The sequence below is a fragment of the Moschus berezovskii genome, chromosome 20, assembly GCF_049115385.1.
Source record: "Moschus berezovskii isolate FMDL1 chromosome 20, NW_MosBer_1.0, whole genome shotgun sequence".
Lineage (NCBI taxonomy): Eukaryota > Metazoa > Chordata > Mammalia > Artiodactyla > Moschidae > Moschus > Moschus berezovskii.
This window is the reverse complement of record NC_142479.1, coordinates 46,993,704-47,012,959: the sequence shown is the minus strand read 5'-3', so window position 1 is coordinate 47,012,959 and position 19,256 is coordinate 46,993,704. Positions and strand designations below refer to the sequence as shown.

Sequence of the window (19,256 nt, the reverse complement as noted above, 5' to 3'; positions counted from 1 at the left end):
TTTAAAACAAAAAGGCAGATTTAATGCAACAACATTAATCTGAGGATAAATAAACCCACAACAGGCTTTAAAGTTTGAACATGTTTTCCTTTCTTCACAGAGAGAATGGTTTACTGAAAGCACACAGGACTGAAGACATCAAAACAAAACGCACTGTCTCTATGTCCAGGTGAGATGGGCCTGATCCTCCAGCCACCTCCCAACACCTGTCCGGCCACAGGGATGGGCGATGGCTTCTCTAACTCAGGATGGGCGTCAGCTTCAGGAGTAACTGGACGGCTTGTTTCCTGAGTCATCTTCCTGTGACCCCATGCTCTGGGAGGGAGGCAGGAGACAGTGCACTTGTCTGCACGGGCAAGAGCTTCCCGCCAGCAGCCCCAGAGGATATCACCCCATGTAACAGGGAGGCAGTTCCAGGACCCCCACCCCCACCCCTGAACACACTTCCAGCCTGGAGTGTGGAAACACCCTCCATGAGCTTGTCTCCGTGAACTTCACTATTATGGGGACACCACCCAGCTCCCTCCAGCATACTTCCATTAACGAGGGGACCCCAATCACCTTCTGCACGAACTGAGGGTTCACTGTGATCTCCTGGTCCATGGCCTTCAGCCGCTCATCCAGCTCTATACACTTCAGCATCTGTGTGGAGGCAGGTGGACAGGCTGAGCAGGTGGGTTCAGGGCAAGTTTATCCTTTTAAGCCTAGACTATCTGGATGCTACAACGTCACAGCTCTGAGCCAGATAGGTTCTGGAGTCAGAATTTGGGATCAGACAGTTAACACAGCACAAATAGTGCACATTGCCTGCCACCCCATAATTAAACACATGACTGTCTTTGGCAATGAAACCTAAAAATGTTCACATAAGTGTCATTTCAGGTGGCATCTGACACCAAACGAGTTACAAAAAATACTTCCAGTTTTTAGGGTTTTAAAAAAATTTGAATTGCCAAAAACAGACTCTGGTGACTTACTGCTTTTCATATTCTGAAGCTACTATTTGGTTGAATCCATTCGCCTATCAGGTAAGAAGTCAGCTGATCCCCGCAAGCCCAGCTCACACCCGAAGGCCCTGAGAGTAGCATGAGCCGCAGTGCAGAGGCAGCGGCTCTCCGGTCCATGGCGGCTGCCCAGCGGGAACCGCGGCCGGCCCTCCTCCCCGCTGCCTGCTCCCCCCTGACCTTCTGACCCGGGACTCCAGATTCAAGTTACTGAAGGCTCCACAGTATAAGTGGCTACTGGGTACACCTGAAACTGTACTGAAACACTGTACTCTCCAAGCATTTCAGGAGTTGAAGGAGGCTCTTACAAACTGGACAAGGATGCTAACCTACCGTTTATTTATAACCAGATAATCAGGAACAGTCCATTTTGAAATTAACTTTCTAGGAAATAAGATGTTCTTGGAAACTAGTTGGGAACCACCCATATTTAAAACTAAAATTATCCTGGAACACAGAAGCAGTGCTTCAAGTGTAACATCACAGACATCAGCCCAGAGCACTGGTGTTTGTGTTACCTCCTGGTCGATGTTGTGAAGCATGGCAGGGTTGTTGTATTTTTCAGGGTTATCGTGGAAACTGACCATCCCATCCTTCTGATTAATACTTGCAAAAATCTCGCCATCTTCTATCTATAAAAGACGAAAATAGTTTAGCCCCAAACACTATGTGACTAAGTGGTGTTTCAACGCAGCCAGGGGAAATCACAGAAAGCAATAAGTAAATCAATCTGCAAGTATTTTAGGCTCCACCTGTTTTTTCAACTCTCTTTCCTCTCTTAAATACCTAATATGTGCAGGGCACCATGAGAGACTAAGGAGTAAAGTCCACGTAAAGTGAGTTAACCTTTTCTTCGACTGTGCCACGCGACCGGCAGGGTCCTAGTTCCCCAACCAAGGACTGAATCTGCTCCCTGTGCAGTGTAGGCCACAGACTTAGCCACTGGACCACCAGGGAGATCCCCTAGTCAATCATTTTAGCCACTGGACCATCAGGGAGATCCCCTAGTCAATCATTTTAGCCACTGGACCATCAGGGAGATCCCCTAGTCAATCATTTTAGCCACTGGACCACCAGGGACATCCCGCAGTCAACTATTTTAAAGGGAACAATTCAGCAGATTCAACTACACCTGTGATGCACAGGCGCCACCTCTACCCAGCGTTAAAAGACCTCACTGCCCCCTGGGGCCCCTGACCCCTCTGCGCAGTCACTGCCCAGCCCCCTCCTCTCAAGCTCCTCCCCGACTTGTGTACTCTCCACACTCTGCACATGCCTGTTCTGGAGGTTTCGTGTAAGTGGAGTCAGACAGTACGTGGTCCTGCATCTGGCTTCCCTGGCACAGACATTCTGAAGCACCCTGGCATCTTTAGACAACTTCTATGAGATATAACTGAAACTGTCCTTGTGTTTTACAAAAGTGAAGCCCTAACAAATTTTTGGTTCACTCCAGTTGCAATTATCCTCTGGTCCTTTAAGAAAATTTTCCTGCCAATGCTGATTCCAAGGCAGCTTCAAGGTGTATTTTTTTATTTGCTTCAACAACCAGGGATTAAGTTGACTGATCCTCACAGCCAAATCCTGTCCATGCAGCTAAAAAGGGAGCAGCTGATAGAAAATCCCAAAAGGGTGCTGTCATTCCTGACACACCATGCCCCAGCATCAGTGAAGCTCCATCTGGGCTGGTGAAGCTGAGCTGCCTGGGCTGGTTGCTATCTCCAGCCTGGGGGACGTGGTCCTAGTTAATGAAGTGCCCGCAGCCCAACACAACCGAATATAAGGCGTGACTCCCTGACTCTGTGAGCACACGGAGTATCTCACAGCAGACAGAACACACCGAGTGGAAATGCACACCAGGTTCACCAGCAGCATGCTCTGTAAAAACCACAACAGGAAACCACCCCCGTGTCTACCTGATGGACTCATGCCATGGAGCGCTGCAACCCTGAACATGAGTTGGCTGCAACAACACACAGCACAGTGCACGGGGCTCAGATGCTGAGCAGAAACAGCCAGACCTCTGAGTACATATGCTGTACATTCCCTTCCATAAGAAACTCAAAAATGTGACACCGCTAAAAATGGGACATTACAAGTCAGGATAAAAATAACCTTTCTAGGCAGATGCAGGGCTGGAACCTGGTTTGAGAAGGCTACACACTATATGATTCCAACCATATGACATTGTGAAAAAAGCAAAACTGGAGAAAATGAAAAGGTCAATAGTGGGAGGGGTGGTAAGGAACAGGCAGAGCACAGGGCATCTGCAGGGCAGAGTGGATGCTCCACGCGATGCGGTCATGACAGATTCACGTCCATGTACATTTATCCAAACCCACAGAGTGTCCAACACATGAACAAACCTGATGTAAACTAAAGACTTTGGATGAAGACCTGTCAGTGGAGGAGTATCAGCTATGACAACGGCCCAGTCTGGTGGGGACACCGATCAGGGGAGGCTATGATTGTGTGTGGGGACTGGGAACTCTGTACTTTGCCCTCAATTTGGCAGTGAAGCTCAAATCGCTATAAAAAAATTAAATCTATTAAAAAAAAAATCCCTGCCTTCATAAATTTTACACAGTAGGGCAGGATTTTTCAGGCTTGGCAGTATTGACATTTTTGAGCCAAAGAATTGTGGTGGGAGCGCCCCCTGCGTGCAGGACTCGGCTCCGCTTGCTATGAGCAGCACTCCCTGGCTGTGATGACCAGGAACGTCCTCAGGACACGACCGTGCGGGACACACGTGCACAAGTCCCCAGGAAACCCAACTGTGAGGAGCTGACGGATCACCCACAGTGGTGACACCGCGTGCCCTGCCTCCTCTACGTCTCCCAGTGAATACCAGTAACCTTTACGAGGACAAAACTCCACTAAGTAACTTCTAAAAACAGAAACACACTTACCATGTGCAGGACATACTTTTCTGCCTCCTGAGGCCCAGAGAGCTGCACGCGACTTGCCATATCTTGTAACGACAGTGTCAAAAATGTCTGAAATTCAGAAATTAATCAATCACAGGTAGAAACAGATTGAAGAGAGAAATTCTACTAAATGTGTAGACTCCTACTGTCACTGAACGCTTGCTTCTCAAGAGTGTACGAGCTAGCTTTCTGTTGCGAAGATGAGTTGAACGGGATGAGCTAAGGTTTCAGCATCACTTTTCTAGAGCAATGACTTCTAGCAAACACCCTCTACATGCTTCCTGGATCTAGAATGACGTGTGTGCCAGGCTGCTCGCTGCAGCTCTACCTGTGACGGCAAAGGTCGGAACCGCCCAGATGTCCATCAGCAGAGGACTGGCTGAGTGCAGGGAAACCACACAAATGGACTCCTACATGGCTATAAAAAAATCTTACAAAGTGAGGATGCTTTTTATGAGCTGAAATTGAAGACATGCACATCATTAAACGTAAAAAGGGACACAGAACAGAATCTATATCTGGCTCACATCTCTGAAAAAGGAAAATGTGCATACGTGTGACAGCACACACGCGTGTGAATGCATGTGCTTATACAGTCTCTGCAGGGATGCCCTAGAAGCAGGGACGCTGGGCGGCCTCTGGGAAAGAAAAGGCCAGCTGCAGTATAGGAACTGGGTGGAGACTTTTGTGTCTTTGCATTTTGTAAATGTATTACGTTATAAATATAAAACTAAAAAAAAAGATTCATCCTTCAAAATTCAAAATCAGAATGTGTAAACACATCGAGGGTTAAAAGAAAACCAGTGGGGGGGAAAAAAAGGAAACCAGTGTTCATCATGGTCTGCCTGGGACCTGATGAAAACGCCTTTCAGGAACAAATTAAAACAGCCCCCATTTTTAGGGCAGCTGGCAGTATTTACAACTGCCTGTAAATACAATGTATTTTCAAAGCAGGCCTTGTTAAGATTCTGATGTTGAAAATTCTTGGTAAGCCAATGACCAAAAAAACTCTATATATACTTTAGTTCAGAGTAGCGTCTCCTTCCCAAATGAAACTCCTGCGAATTCTAAGGAGTATCTGGGTAGTTTAGCACCAGTGCTAGAAAAGCGAACGTTTCAAAATATACAGAACTGTCATTTTTCCTTTCAAAGTAAGAAACTTCTGCTTGACTGTCCATCAGAAGAGAACTGGCTGATAAAGTTATGATCATCTGTACAACAAAGCACAACGTACAGTCACTGTGATACAGGCTTACATTGCCATGGAAACTGGAAGAAAGGATATAGAACAGCACATAGCATATGACCCTGGCTACAGTCAGTGGGAGTGTTTGCAAACATGGAGAGGACGGATCCAGAGAAATGTCCCCAGAACATGATTGTGGAGCAGGTCTGAGCCCCTGTGACAATCCTGTGTCCCCGGCAGCCAGCCATCTCGTCCACTGCGTCCTCGCAGGGCTGCGGCTCGGGGGAAGAGCTGCCCCCTCCCCCCTCATCGCAGCTGTTCTTTGCCGGTTTCCCATTACCTGCAATGAACACCTCCATCTCCCTGGCTCACTTAAGGCTTCATTTTCTTTTTACACTTTCCTGGACAGCCTTAACACTTGATAATAAGCACATTTTCCAACATCAAAAGCCACTGCGTCTATTTTCATCTTAGAAAATAAAAACTACACAGTTGGCTTACCTTCCCCAGCGCAAGTGCACCAGCCAAGCGCCCAAGGGTGGGTTAGCCTGCTGTAAGGTCCCGGGCCGCACAGCTGCACCCTGAGCATCTGCCTGGGCCATCTCCCTCCCTTCAGCTACCTGTCTGCCTCCCAGAGCAGCCACGTCTCCTCCCTGCTTCCTCTTCACCTGCTCTTCTCAAATACCCCATACTAGCCCTGGAAAGGCACCCCTCCAAGTCCCCAAAGGACCGGCTGGGATCCTGCGCTGCTGCCTCAGTGCTGACAAGGACGGGGGAACAGAGTCTGGCTCCGGAGGCCCATGGGACTGCACCTTGGTGAGTCTCTGGATGTTCTTCTTATACAGCGAGGACAGGCACTGCTTCACCAGCCCCATGTTGTTGTCGCGTGTAAAGATCTCGCTGTGTTTGGTCACCAGGCTGCGGAGCTCCGAGGGGTTGTTGGTGGAGTACACTTGAGCTAACTCGTGGTATGCATTGCTAAGAGGCTAAAGGTGTGCAGGTGGGAAGAAACCAGATTCAACAGTTAGCAGAACAGAGCCTGTGTGAGACGCAAAAGGAAACATGGCACTAATTGTGGAGCAAGGAGGTCCAGCGTCCCTTACTGTTACCCAGCAGACTGTAAGTTACTCTAAGCAAATGCCTAGTTTTCAAGACCAAGGAGAGAAATTTACCATGGTGCTCCTCGTGTAGCACAGAGCAGGCCTGGAGCCTACCTTCAGGGACGGTCACAGGCCTTTTTCTCACAGGCAGCCCCTGACTTGTCCCAGATAAAACACCTTGGGAAGAAAGGAGGCAAACACCCACCCTTCTCAGCCCCCTCCTGCTCCACACGTGCCTCACCAAGTGCCATGGGATAACTGACTGCTTCCGGGGGCACAAGAGACCCCTGGGCTGAGGGCCCCTCAGAGTGGAGCTGTGTCCACCACCCAGGCGATACGGCTCCTCATCTTCCCTGTCAGACACGGGGCAGGGCTGCAGGAGCGGGCAAGCGGTGCTGAGCAGCACTGGCAGACCTGGTTCGAGCAGCAGCCCTACCCTGATGCCTGAGCCCTCGTCACCACTCCGTTAACTCTGCAGACAAACCGCAGCTCTTGTGAAGGAGGTGAGTCATGAGGACCCCACTTACGAAAGTGCTCCTCCTGGAACAGGTCACTCCAGAGCCATGGGGGCCACCTGCAGGAGTTCTCCAAACCCGCATCACTCTTCCTTGGGCTCTGAGGGCCTCTCACCCACCCCTACATGCCCATCTGTGACAGGCAGCCTGAGCCCAAGAACCATGATGGGTAGCTGAAGGACACAGGCAACGCTCAACATGACAGCACTGAAACCTTCACGTCAGGAAGACTTTCAAACTGACCTCCTGAAACTTTGAGTTTTGTTCAAGGAGGGTCAGCACACAATTGTTATCAAACGATAATGACTTCAATTTAAAATAAAATAAGCATGAATTACGAGAAAATAAAAAAAGAGGTAATTTCTCCATGTGGTCCTGGGGCCGAGTCCTTAGGAAAACCATAGCAGCTCAGTGAGCAAAGCTTGGGGTCTAAAAGGATCTCCCAGCACCTGGTCAGAGTTCAAGTCCAACAGAGCCAGCACTGCTCTTTCAGAACCTTAAACCCCTACACCATGACCACCCAATCAAGAGTGTGGATGCAGATTCCCGGGAACACCCCACCCCATCAGGGGGTTGGTGGGCACGGACAAGGACAGTCAGGGTCCTGCCAGACACCCAGGGGACGTTGAGAACGTCTGCTAATTGAAGATGCCGGGAGAGTCAAGTCACACAGATTACAGAGTTATGCATCACCACAGCTTTGTAGGAACAGAACATGTCAGCTGAGAAATCATTGTTTTGAAAGCTCACCTTAATGAATCTACCCACAATCTGAGAGGTGTATTTCGGCAGCTGCTGTACTTTGCCCAGCAGGATCAGAGAGACCAGGATATACTTCTTATACGACTCCAGCATGATGTGACTGACAGCCATGGCAGGTGTGGTGATGGCCTGGGTGAAGAGGAACATCAGAGTGCGGACAGAGAATGAATTAGGAAGACAGCACTGACACTCTGTCACTGCCTTTAATGACGACTAGGCTTTGGCATGATCACCAAGTTGTGCAACTATTCCAGCTACCTAATTTCAGGACATTTTTACCTTCCTAAAAAGAAACCCTGCTGGGCAGGGGTCACTGCCCATACTCCCCTCCCCAGCCATCCACTCCTCCACTTCAATTCTTGTTAGACTTGCCCGCTCTGGACATTTCATATTAATGGCTTTTTTCTTCCCCATCTTGGCTGTACTGTGCTCATGGAATCTCAGTTCCCTAGCCAGGGATTAAACCCAGGCCCATGGCAGTGAGAGCATGGAATCCTAACCACTGGAGTGCCAAGTTCCCATAAATGGTTTCACAGGATCTTATGTGAGCAGCTTCACCGTGACACTTCCAGGGCACACGCTGAAGTAACTTGTGTCACAAACTATTCTATGTTTCAGGCAAACAGTGCTCCACGTAAACAGAAACCACCTCGGCTGGTGGGCATCTGGCCACATGGCTCTCGCTGCTGACAACATTCATGTGTGTGTCTTGGTGGATATCTGCTGTCCCTTTTCTCAGGTGTAACCCTGGGAATGAAAGTGCTGGGTCACATGGAGGTTTCAGGTGTAACCTTTTGAGGAACCGCCAAACTGTTTCTGAAGGGGCCACACCACTGAGCATCCCATTGGCCATGACGAGGGCTCTGCACCCCTGTCAGCAGCCAGCACCCCATCACAAGAGCCAGGTGTGTGACCTGGTGCCACACTGTGGCTCTGAGTTGCATTTCCCTTTTGATCAGGGCTTCTGGCCATCTGTATATATTCTCTGAAGAAATGTCTACTCAAATCTGTTGCCTGTTTTAAAATTTTAGGGTTTTTATTGTTGAATTCTGACACCTCTGCACATTCTGGATGCCTCTTTTCAGAAACATCACCTGCAAGTATTTCCTATTCTGCAGCTGCCTTTCTACATTCTTTCACATGGATTCATGAAGGTTAAGAATCCAAATCTATCACCCAAATCAGCCCAAATGTCCCAAACAAAATCCAAGCCCCTTAAGGCTGTTCTGAATTATTCCACAGAAACACTCCTGTAAGAGCATGAGGACACAAGCACAACGACCCCAGGCAGCACCGCTTTCACACGAAGCAGCAGAACCTGCTGAAAGGCCTGCCGGCCGGGGGCCAGGGAGCACCCAGCGCCACCTGTGCTTGGGGTGAGAGGTGGACGCGGCTCTCACTCATCACTTTATGTAATGCTGTGTGATTTGAGGTGGTTTTTTGTTTTTTTAGCAAGTATATCTTTTGGAAAGTTTCAGAAAAGCAGTAAGAAAAGATGTCTGTCTGGTATCAGTCATGTCCCCTGCCCAGCAGCACCTCCAGTCACCCTATCCCAGGCCCCAGCAATGCTGGTCAGTCCCATTGACCAAGGCCATGCCCACTCACAGGTGTGTGCACATGCTTGCACAGCATCTCAGATACACTCTGAGCTCCTCTAAGGTTCAGAGCACCTTTGATTACTAGAACATGCACTCCGAATCAAATGGAACTTCTGAACGTCTGACAAGTTCATCTTAAAACACTGTTTCAACTCAGTCCTGTCTTTTTAGGCCCTGAGCGAGCCTCCAGAAATGCACATCTCATCACAGACACAAAAAGGTGGAGAGGAGGCATTTTTTTCTCTGAACTCCTTTACATACTCTGAATTATGAACCAGGAAAATGTTTTATTAAAATAAGAAAAGCTTGGGAATTCCCTGACAGTTCAGGGTTAGGGTTCAGTGCTTTCACTGCTATGGCCAGAGGTTTAGTCCTTGCCTGGGGAACTAAGATACTGTAAGCCATGCAACATGGACTGAAAAAAAAAAAAAGCAAAAAACTTAACCCAACTTCACACCTCATTTCAGAACAAGAAGACGCGACAAAGATCACTGGGCTCCATTGCTTCCCCACATACAGAGGAAGCCACAAACATCCAGAGACACACAGAACTCAACCCGCACCAGACAGAATTCGAGTCCATCCCTGCCTTGCGCCCCTGCCACAAGTCAAGGCACGCCTCTCTGACCACACAGGTTCATATGCCCTGAGCTGGGGGAGTGATCACCTGCTCATAGAAGTAGAGTGCCCGCTCGAAGTTCTTCAGTCCGGTGTAGACCATCCCGCCATAGTAGTAGTAGCACAGGAAGTGCTTGGCGTCATAGGCCCCGTTCTCCTTGCAGATGTCCACCATATCCACATCCAGGTATGGCAGGGCTGGCTTAAAGCACTTTGCCAGCAAACACAGCTGTGGAGAGAGATACAAGCAGCCATCACTCCACATGCACTTCGGCACACTTCAGCAAAAAGAGAAAACCCAGAAAGTTCTAGAAAACACTTGGCTTTACATTTTACTGACTAGAATGATTTAAACGTTGACACGTCCTTCCATCTTCTTAGGCATTCAAAATAAAACAGCATTTCTTTAGAAAAGGCTAAACAGCTGTAACACGAGCTCACAAGCGAAGCGAAGCCCAGGCATCTATAGATGCGCTAGTATGGGCTCTGCTCTTTGCTGCCCTGGCAGCACGGGCACAGCTCTCAGATCTCTCCCTGCCTGCTCTGACTCCCTTGACTATGAGCAGAGAATGTGCAGCCCAAGAAAGCAGGACCGGCAGAGCCCTCAGGCCTGGGTGACAGTGGAACCAGACATGCAGGGGTGCAAACACTGCACACCTGAGACTCAGAAACTCTACCACGTGCCCGTCAAACCCCCACCACAAAAGTGTTTCAAAAGAAAGAGAAAAGAATGCACACCTCCATGTGAAGTGAGAAGATGTGGTTGAAATAATCCACCTACCATGTTATTCATTAAGGGAACAATCTGGATACCCCCCCGAGACTGGCTAAACCCACAGTATGGAGTTCTTTGTGGCTATAAAGCACTAACACAAGATCATCTCCAAGACACAGTATGTAGGAGAAAGAGGTTGTATAGATTGTTACTATTTGTGTTTAAACTAGAGAGACAAAAATATACAGGTATCTGCTGGTGTGTGCCTAAACTGTCTCTGGAGGGCTGCAGGAGAAATGATCAACTCCAGCTTCCTCCGGAAAGGAAGGATGGGTGGTGAGGGAGCAGGTAGAGGCAGGCTTAATTACACATATCCCTCCTTTGCCATCTGGGTTTCGAGTCACACAAAATAAACAAACAAGTAACATCTTCAGATGTGAGAAGTTACCAGTTGGTTCTCAGGCCCCAGAGCTCCTACTGGGAGTGCTGTCAGGGTCACAAGCACCACCCCCGACCCCAACCTGCTCTCACATCACACTGACTGGCTGGGTGGCAGTCAGTGTGCCCAGTCAGCAGCCCCAACATTCCCTTCCAGCAACAGTGCAGCTTCTGACAATTAAAACATGGGGCCATCCCAACACATCCAACCTTGACCCGGGTGACCCCCTGGTGCTCACCTGGCAGAGGTCGGCGTGCACAGAGGTCAGTTGGTTTGTGTTCATCTGCATCTTGTCAATGGCCTGCCTAAGGACGCCAATTCCTCGCAGGGGCTGTCAGAAAGAGGCCTGTCAGTTAGGGCCTAGGTGGGGGCGGCACGCCGGGTCCTAGGCTGTCCCTTATAAATGAAAGTAACCCTATAGGCAGGCTCCTCTAAATGAGAGCGACCCTACTGATGGGCTCCTCTAAACAACAGGAGGGGGTTCCCACAGCCTCTGGAGAAACTTCTGTCTCTGTTCAGTCAGAAAGTGTCATCCTAGGCTGTTTATTGTCATACTTAGAGTAACTAGCACAACTTTTTAAAATCAGAAAGATTTTTCTAATTAATGGAGATCAATAATCAAAAGCAACATTACGTTCTCAATAGTTCATTATATTTACAGGTAAACAAACAACTTTCCAAATCATTAACCACAGAAGTGACCCCGTGTTTAGGAGACTTAACTGAGAACACGGATGCTGGCCCTTTCCTGTAGGACAGTCTGGGGGTCACCTGTAAATTCTCTTCAGCAACATCTCTTACCTGATGGCAAACTACTGTTGAAAGCGATACCACAAGCTACAAACAGACCATTTTCCTGCCCTGATCGTCAATAACAAGACCGAGAATCACGAGAGGTGTGATCAGTTTCTGGGGAGATGTGACCATAAAAGAGGGGAGAAACTCTCAAGCTTTCCTCAGTGAAGACTGATTGCATATTTTTAACCACCTCCCTCAAACAACAGGTAGTGTACCTACAAAATATCAACTGAGTCTTTGTTTTCAGGCTCTATCACACCATCAGTCTTTTAAAGTTCAATTTCAAATCAAAAAGAAACATCCAGATTATACCCTGTGTCAATATCACAATAAATAAAGACTTCACTAGATTAAAGGAGACTAAAGACTGAAGGAAATGGCAACCCACTCCAGTACTGTTGCCTGGAAAATCCCATGGACAGAGGAGCCTGGGAGGCTGAAGTCCACGGGGGTCGCAGAGTTGGACACAACTCAGTGATTTCACTTTCCTTTCTTCTTTGTAGACAGATAACATGACAACGTTTCAGACACAAGACTACAAATTAATACTGCTTAACTCTTCGTTTGAAACTACAGAGCTAGGTTAAATGAAAAAATAAAGGAGACTAAAGAGACACAATAATGTAATTTAAACTGTGATCTGAGATTGTCTTTTGTTACAAAATACATTAGCAAAAACAACTGGTCGAAGCGTAACAAGGTCAGATGTGTTAAACGGTTCTATACATGTTTGTCTTCTGATGTCAAGCTGTGGTTACATTAGGGAACGTTCTAAGTTGTCCTAGATTTTAATAAAACACTCACTGAGCTCTCAGGGTAAGGGGGACCATAGCAGCGACCTTCTTTCCTGTGGCTCAGAAAGGAAGGAGACAAGACTGAGCAGGTTAGGGAAGATACCAACACCTAGGGACTAAACTGAACAACTTCTTATAAAGTGAAAATTAGGTCATTCAGTTCAGTTCAGTTGCTCAGTCGTGTCTGACTCTTTGCGATCCCATGAACCACAGCACACCAGGCCTCCCTGTCCATCACCAACTCCCGGAGTGCACCCAAACCCATGTCCATCGAGCCGGTGATGCCATCCAACCATCTCATCCTCTGTTGTCCTCTTCTCCTGCCCATAATCTTTCCCAGCATCAGGGTCTTTTCAAATGAGTCAGCTCTTCGCATCAAGTGGCCAAAGTATTGGAGTTTCAGCTTCAACATCAGTCCTTCCAATGAACACCAAGGACTGATCTCCTTTAGGATGGACTGGTTGGATGGACTCCTTGCAGTCCAAGAGACTCAATTAAAAGGTTTAACAAGAAGGGCTTCCCTAGTGGCTTCGATGGTAAAGAATCTACTTGCAATGCGGGAGGTTCAGGTTTTATCCCTGGGTCAGGAAGATCCCCTGGAGAAGGGAATAGCAACCCACTCCAGTGTTCTCGCCTGGAGAATTCCATGGACAGAGGAGCCTAGTGAGCTACAGTCCAAGGGGTCACAAAGAGTTGGACACGACTGAGCGACTAACACACACAAAAGGTTTAACAAACAAACAAACAAAATCTGCATTTTATAACATGAAGGGCGCTAGAAGGGCCATTCCAAACATAAGCAGCAGCTGCACCCTGGAGGCACCTCTCCTGTGGTCAGAGCTCCCCCAGGAGACGTTCTGAGCTCTCCACACCCATCATATATATCTGAGCATCAGGGTCTCAGCACGAGGCTGGGACCCTAATGCTCGGCACGGTGCACAGGTTACACACACGCGAAACAAAACTGTAAATACTCAAACAACATTCTTACCTGTTTTCTTTCCACAAGTGCATTTGTTAGCTGATGGCAAAGCCCAGCAACTAGACACAATAACAAAATATTGAAGATGTAAGTGAGTACAGGGCAGAACACATCCATGGAGAAGAAAAGGCTCTGCCCTTACAGGTGTCTGTCGCATAGCGGATGTGCTCCCCGTTGCAGGTGCTGATGAAGAGCTGAACCTGGGAGAAGAGCGTCTCAAAGTCAGGAACGCTGGGCATGGAAAACTTCACAAACCTACAACAAAGAGAAGAACCAACTGGTCCTGGTTGGGGCCTCAATGGCAGGAAATATGGAAGTCCATCCTGCCTCCAATGCTCTGTGAAGATAAAGGAGTCATGATACTTTTAAAAATTAAGAATCAGAATCTATGAGATTCTGCTGGCCTGGTTCATTGCATAATCAAGACATAGAGCATAAACACAAATAGAGACTAAGAAAAATAAGCTTAAAGAACAACTTTTACCCAGAGCAAAAAGGCCAGAAATAAAAGACATCCCAAAGAGAGCAACTTTCAAAAAAGAAAACTCTGTTAAATGAGGTCAAATGTCAGGCCACTTAATACTCAAACTAACTAAACTTAATTTGTAGCCCAGAAATTTTTTAAATACTTTCCTTTTGCACTTCAATGTGCTCAGTACTGCTTACTCACTAGCAACCCTGAGCAGAACAGACTGAAGGGGGACAGGGAGGAAGCTACAGGCTGGCTGGAGGCCATGGCAGTGGCTCAGTCATGGTGCTGCCCCAGACCCAGGGGAGAAGGACTAGCTGTGGGGCAGGACCTGAGGAGTGGACTGGTCGGAAGAGGGACAGCTCAGATGACCCATCCGAGTCACCTGGCAGACGGTGCCACCAGGCGCCACCATAAACACTGAGAGGGAGTCGGAGAAAGGTTTCTGGGGAGAAATTACGTAAGCCACCACCACTTACATATCGTTTTCAAGAAAACTTCAAACTCTTTTTAAAAAAGAAAAAACTGAATGGTGTAAACTCATCTCAAGAAAAATGAAACAGGGGTTATCACCTAACAACAACTTCTCCATCTTTCAACTTGTACTTCCATCTATACAGTATCACAATGCCACCTGACATCAGTAATTACACTTCCCAATGATCAAAATCTGTCCAAACAATCTCGTTTGGGCTTCACAATAGGTCAGTAAGGCACTGTAACTTCCACTTTATAAACAAAAATACACAGCTCAGGGCCCCACAGCTCATAATAGGCAGAACACAGATTCAAACCCAGGGAACTGGGAACCAGGTCAGGGTTCTTCCCAGGTTTCCTCTAACTGAAGTACAATGTCAAACATAGCTTCAGAAAGCTTTCACATACATCATCTCACTTGACACACACACTGGCACAAGCTGAAGTGGGTACAAACTGTGCTACCTGTTCTTTTAATCAGAAAGCACAGACAGCAGAAATCTTTATCCGCCAGACATAGCCGGCAGAAGTTTCCGCAGCGGAGGCCCTGTTCTGAGTGTGTGCCATCTAGAGCAGTGGCTACTGAATCCTCAAGATGCTGCAAGTACGACAAAGGAGCTGAATTCTGCACGTCATTTATTTGTAAAGATTTACACTCAGACACACAGCAGCCACTGACCACCATCCTGCGAGCGCAGGCTAGACCTCAGGCTCTGACAGCACCTTCCTCCTGACACACCCCTGTCTCAGGAGGGCCAGCTCGAGTGAAGCCAGACCCTCACTTCAGGTCAATTTGTTCTCAGTTCATCTACATTATTTCAACTTTCACAACAATCATAAAATCCCAATCTATGACACTAAAACATCAAGAGAGAGAAAAAAAAATCAACCGTCAAGTACACAGAGTCACAAAAGTTCAAAAGGCCAACTTGGTCTGTTTAACTTGGTCTTAAACCAGCTTAAACTTGTCTGCAGCGTGCTCTGGATCATTTGGAACTTCACTCAGCTCAGCCTCCTGCCCTGTCCTGCCACTCTTTCCTCTTTTCAATTCAGAAAATGGGGAGAATCCCATGCAACACACGAATAAAAGTATTCAGATAAACAAACTACATTGCCACAACTGAGATCACCATTCATTTTTTAAAACTACATTTCAAAATTTGTATAAACATTAAGAAGCTTAAAAAATAATAAAGCAGAACAAAAAATACAAGCAATGATTAGCTGCAATGAGGTAAAGGTAACTGCTACAACGTGACTTTAGTTGTGCCAAAGAGCTCACTGTCGTTTACAGGGCTTACTTCCTACACCAAACAAAACCAGAGAGTGCAGTGTTGAGGCTGAGCGAGCACAAAGCCGTGAAGGAAGAAACCCTTACAAGACAGCGAGGACGCCCAAGGAGTGCTCCTGGACGTCCAGGGCCCCGAGCACGGTATCCAGATGGGATAAGTTCTTCGCCAGGAGCTCCCCACTCTTGTTGATCAGTTCACAAAGCTGAGTCATTTGCCCTGGAAAACAAGAACGATACTACCATTCAGAACAGCATTCACCAGACCACAGGATGTCATACCTCAGACCTGCAGGTGCCTAAAGGTGATTTCTTCCAACGCCTTCATTTCAGATGAGGACCCAGAAGGGCAAGAGACACCAAATGATTTTGCCTTTGGTCTTAGTGCTAAGTTTCCCACTTTCCTCTGGCCACTGAAGTTGTCGCACTCCCACTTCCAGTGCCCCAAGCCAGCAGAATGCACATTACCATCAGCACCAAGTTATCTCCCTTTTGTATCCAAAATGTCACCAGCTATGACTTCATCTCACTCCTCAGCCTCTCAGTCCATTCCTTCCTCTCCACTCCGCCTTCATTCCCACGCCCGTCACTTTCAGTCTGCATGCCATCATCTTCTGAGCAGCCCCCTCCTTCCTTCTCTACCCCAGCCCTCACTCCACCCTGGCACCGGTCTGTGCAGGAAGCGTGAGGCACACCAGTCAGAGACGGGGCAAGTGACCTGCACGTCTCTGCTGGGCAGCCTGCTCCTATAGCAGCAGCCTGCACAAAGCATGTGTGTGAAGCTTCCAGGCAAGCGATCCTGTTTGATGCTCACCAGCACGGCCCCGGCTCTGTTTTGTAAGTAAGAAAATTGGACCTGGGAAATGAGTTGTTTGGTTAGTCACCAAGTGACTGAGACAGGTGCATGCGTGTTCAACAGCTAAAGTAAGTGACGTCCAACTCTCTGCAGCCCGCCCGGCTCCTCTGTCCATGGGATTCTCCAGGCAAGAATACTGGAGTGGGTTGCCATTTTCTCCTCCACAGGATCTTCCTGACCCAGGGATCGAAGGGGATCTCCTGCATTGGCAGGCAGATTTTTTACCACTCAGCCACCTGGGACGCCCGAGACAGGACTTCAACCCAAACGTTCTAACCTCATGGCACCTCGGGAAACTAAAGTCTGTGGCACAAACAAACGAGTGAATGCCCTCCTCACTCCCAGAGACTCCTAGCCTCACCCCTGACCCTAACTCCTACCAGTGTGGAGAGAAACGAGACAGAACCGTTGCGCTGCGCAGCGCCCGGCACCTAAGCAACCTCGGGGCAGCCAGGCGGGCAGCACCAGGGTCCTTACACCTGGAGACGCGACTCCCGAGAGAAGGGTGCCTGGGCAAGGTCACGCGGCTTCTGCAACCTTAATGGTTCTTCCCGCTCACTCCTGACAACCTCGCGCAGCCGGGACGTTTCTATTTCACAGATGAACCAACAAGGTGAGGAAAGGGGCCTCACGACAGCGGCCAATTACTTTAATTCTGGGTCCTGGGCACGACACTCAGGCGATGAGAGGAGCCAACCTCAAAGGCATGAAAATTAGGGTCAAATTCACAGCGGCCACAACTCCGCCCCCCCAAAAGGGAGCCGGGAGCCAGGACCCCCGGGGGTCGAGCGCGGCCAGCCGCTCGGGGCCCGGCAGCGCAGCCAGGTCGGGAAGGGCCTCCGGGAGGCGAGACGGACCGAGCTCCGACGGCGGGGGGCGAAGGCCGGGGCCTGGGCGAAGGGGTCGCCCATCTCGCGCGCTGCTCAGCCCCGGCCCATGCGCCAAGACCCCCGCCGCAGCCCGGACGCAGGCTCGCGGCCCGCGCCCATCGCCTCACCTTGGGCGGAGAGCTGGCGGACGCTGTTGACGAACTGTTCTAGGGCGGACGCCATGTTCCCGGCAGCCCGGCGGCGGAGGCGGCGCGCGCGGGACGAGGGCCGGCGACCCACCGGAGGGCCTCAGGGCGGTGACGTCACTTCCGTCGCTCAAGCGCCGCGAGATCTACCTACCTGGACCAGGCTACCGTTTCCATGGAACCGATTCTGCGGATGCCCGCGCCGGAAATCAGGTTTTTTCCCCTTCCGTCTTCATTCTGTGCACACGTGAAGTCGCTCCCTGGATTTAACAGGGATGGTGGGCAAAGGAAGAATTGAACGCCTAGTTGTTGTTCAGTCGCTCTGTCGTGTCTGACTCTTTGCGACCCTATGGGCTGTGTAGCCCGCCAGGCTCCTCTGTCCATGGGATTTCCCAGGCAAGAATATTGGAGTGGGTAGCCATTTCCTTCTCCAGGGGATCTTCCCCACCCAGGGAACCCGCCTGTGTTAATCGCAACCTCTTCCCTGAGGCTTTTCCAGCCAGGTAGTAGTTGTCCAGCCAGGAAGGCAACCTGCCTTCAAATCCCTTTTCTAGCACTAAGTAGCTCCACGACTCTCGGCAAATTCCTTGACTGTCCGCTGCCTTGTTTCCCCATCTGTAAAATCCTCACGATAAACTACGTAAAACACTTATGGCTGGAGAGGGGTGATGTGAGATGGGGCTGCAAAATAAACAGAGGCCATGTCAAGTAACCCGTGTTAAAGCTATTGGATTTTTCCCTGAGAAAATTGGGGAGCAATGGAGGGTTTCATGCAAGCGAGTGGCATGATCAGACTTGCACTTGGAAAAGACTGGCTTCACATGGATTACCTCAGAGAGTCTTTTAAGAAGCTATTGCAGTAGTCAGTAGACATGAAATATAATAGTAATAATTGTATGTTGGTATCGCGATATAAATAAATGGATGTATTTTTATATATGAATGTATAGATGGTGACATATGTGGATGAATGACTTTAACACTTATACTGTAGGATGGAGATGTCCCTGTGTGCTGTATGGCCACATTTGGTCCTCAAACAGAGAACAGATATTTTAAATTATAGGATACATTTCCATGGATATCCATGGATTTTTTTTTTTTTTCTTGGAGGCTAATTATTTTACAATATTATATTGGTTGGTTTTGCCATACATTGACATGAATCCGCCCCGGGTGTACATGAGTTCCCCCTCCCGAACCCCCCTCCCTTCATGGATTTTAATAAAAGCCAGAAGTTTCGAGAGAAGTTAAGCACTACAAGAACTCAAAATAGCCACAGCTACTGTGTTCTGCAGTCCATGGGGTCGCAAAGAGTTGCACATGACTGAGCGACTGAACTGAACTGGACTAGTCAAACTTCAGTTTTTCTTTGCCTATTTGCTGGAATCTGTTCTCAGAGTGTGATCCCCAGCCAAGAGCAGCAGCAGTACCTGGGAACTTTTTTTTCTTAAGATTTATTTATTTGGCTCTGTAAGGTCTTCCTTTTGTCATGTGGGATCTTTCCTTGTGGCCCACAGACTCTCTGGGGCTTCCCAGATGGTGCTAGTGGTAAAGAACCTACCTGCCAGTGCAGGAGACCTAAAAGACACAGGTTCAATCCCTAGGTCGGGAAGATCTGCTGGAGGAGAGCACAGCAACCCACTCCAATATTCTTGCCTGGAGAATCCCATGGACAGAGAAGCCTGGTGGGCTACAGTCCATAGGGTCGCAGAG

At 48.6% G+C, this 19,256-nt stretch overlaps 1 protein-coding gene across 1 annotated transcript; it reads right to left on the bottom strand.

The window, feature by feature from the left end:
* On the bottom strand, nucleotides 1-17,675 carry COPS3 (COP9 signalosome subunit 3). The gene is made up of 12 exons (XM_055407485.2): nucleotides 17,523-17,675; nucleotides 15,760-15,889; nucleotides 13,578-13,690; nucleotides 13,445-13,494; nucleotides 11,100-11,192; nucleotides 9,757-9,936; nucleotides 7,480-7,620; nucleotides 5,927-6,100; nucleotides 3,911-3,997; nucleotides 1,523-1,636; nucleotides 562-642; nucleotides 1-315 (listed from the first exon to the last, which is right to left on the bottom strand). The coding sequence occupies exons 1-12, from the start codon at nucleotides 17,575-17,577 to the stop codon at nucleotides 262-264; spliced, it is 1,272 nt and encodes a 423-aa protein (XP_055263460.1). The 5' UTR covers nucleotides 17,578-17,675; the 3' UTR covers nucleotides 1-261.
* Between the last annotated feature and the right edge of the window lie 1,581 nt (nucleotides 17,676-19,256).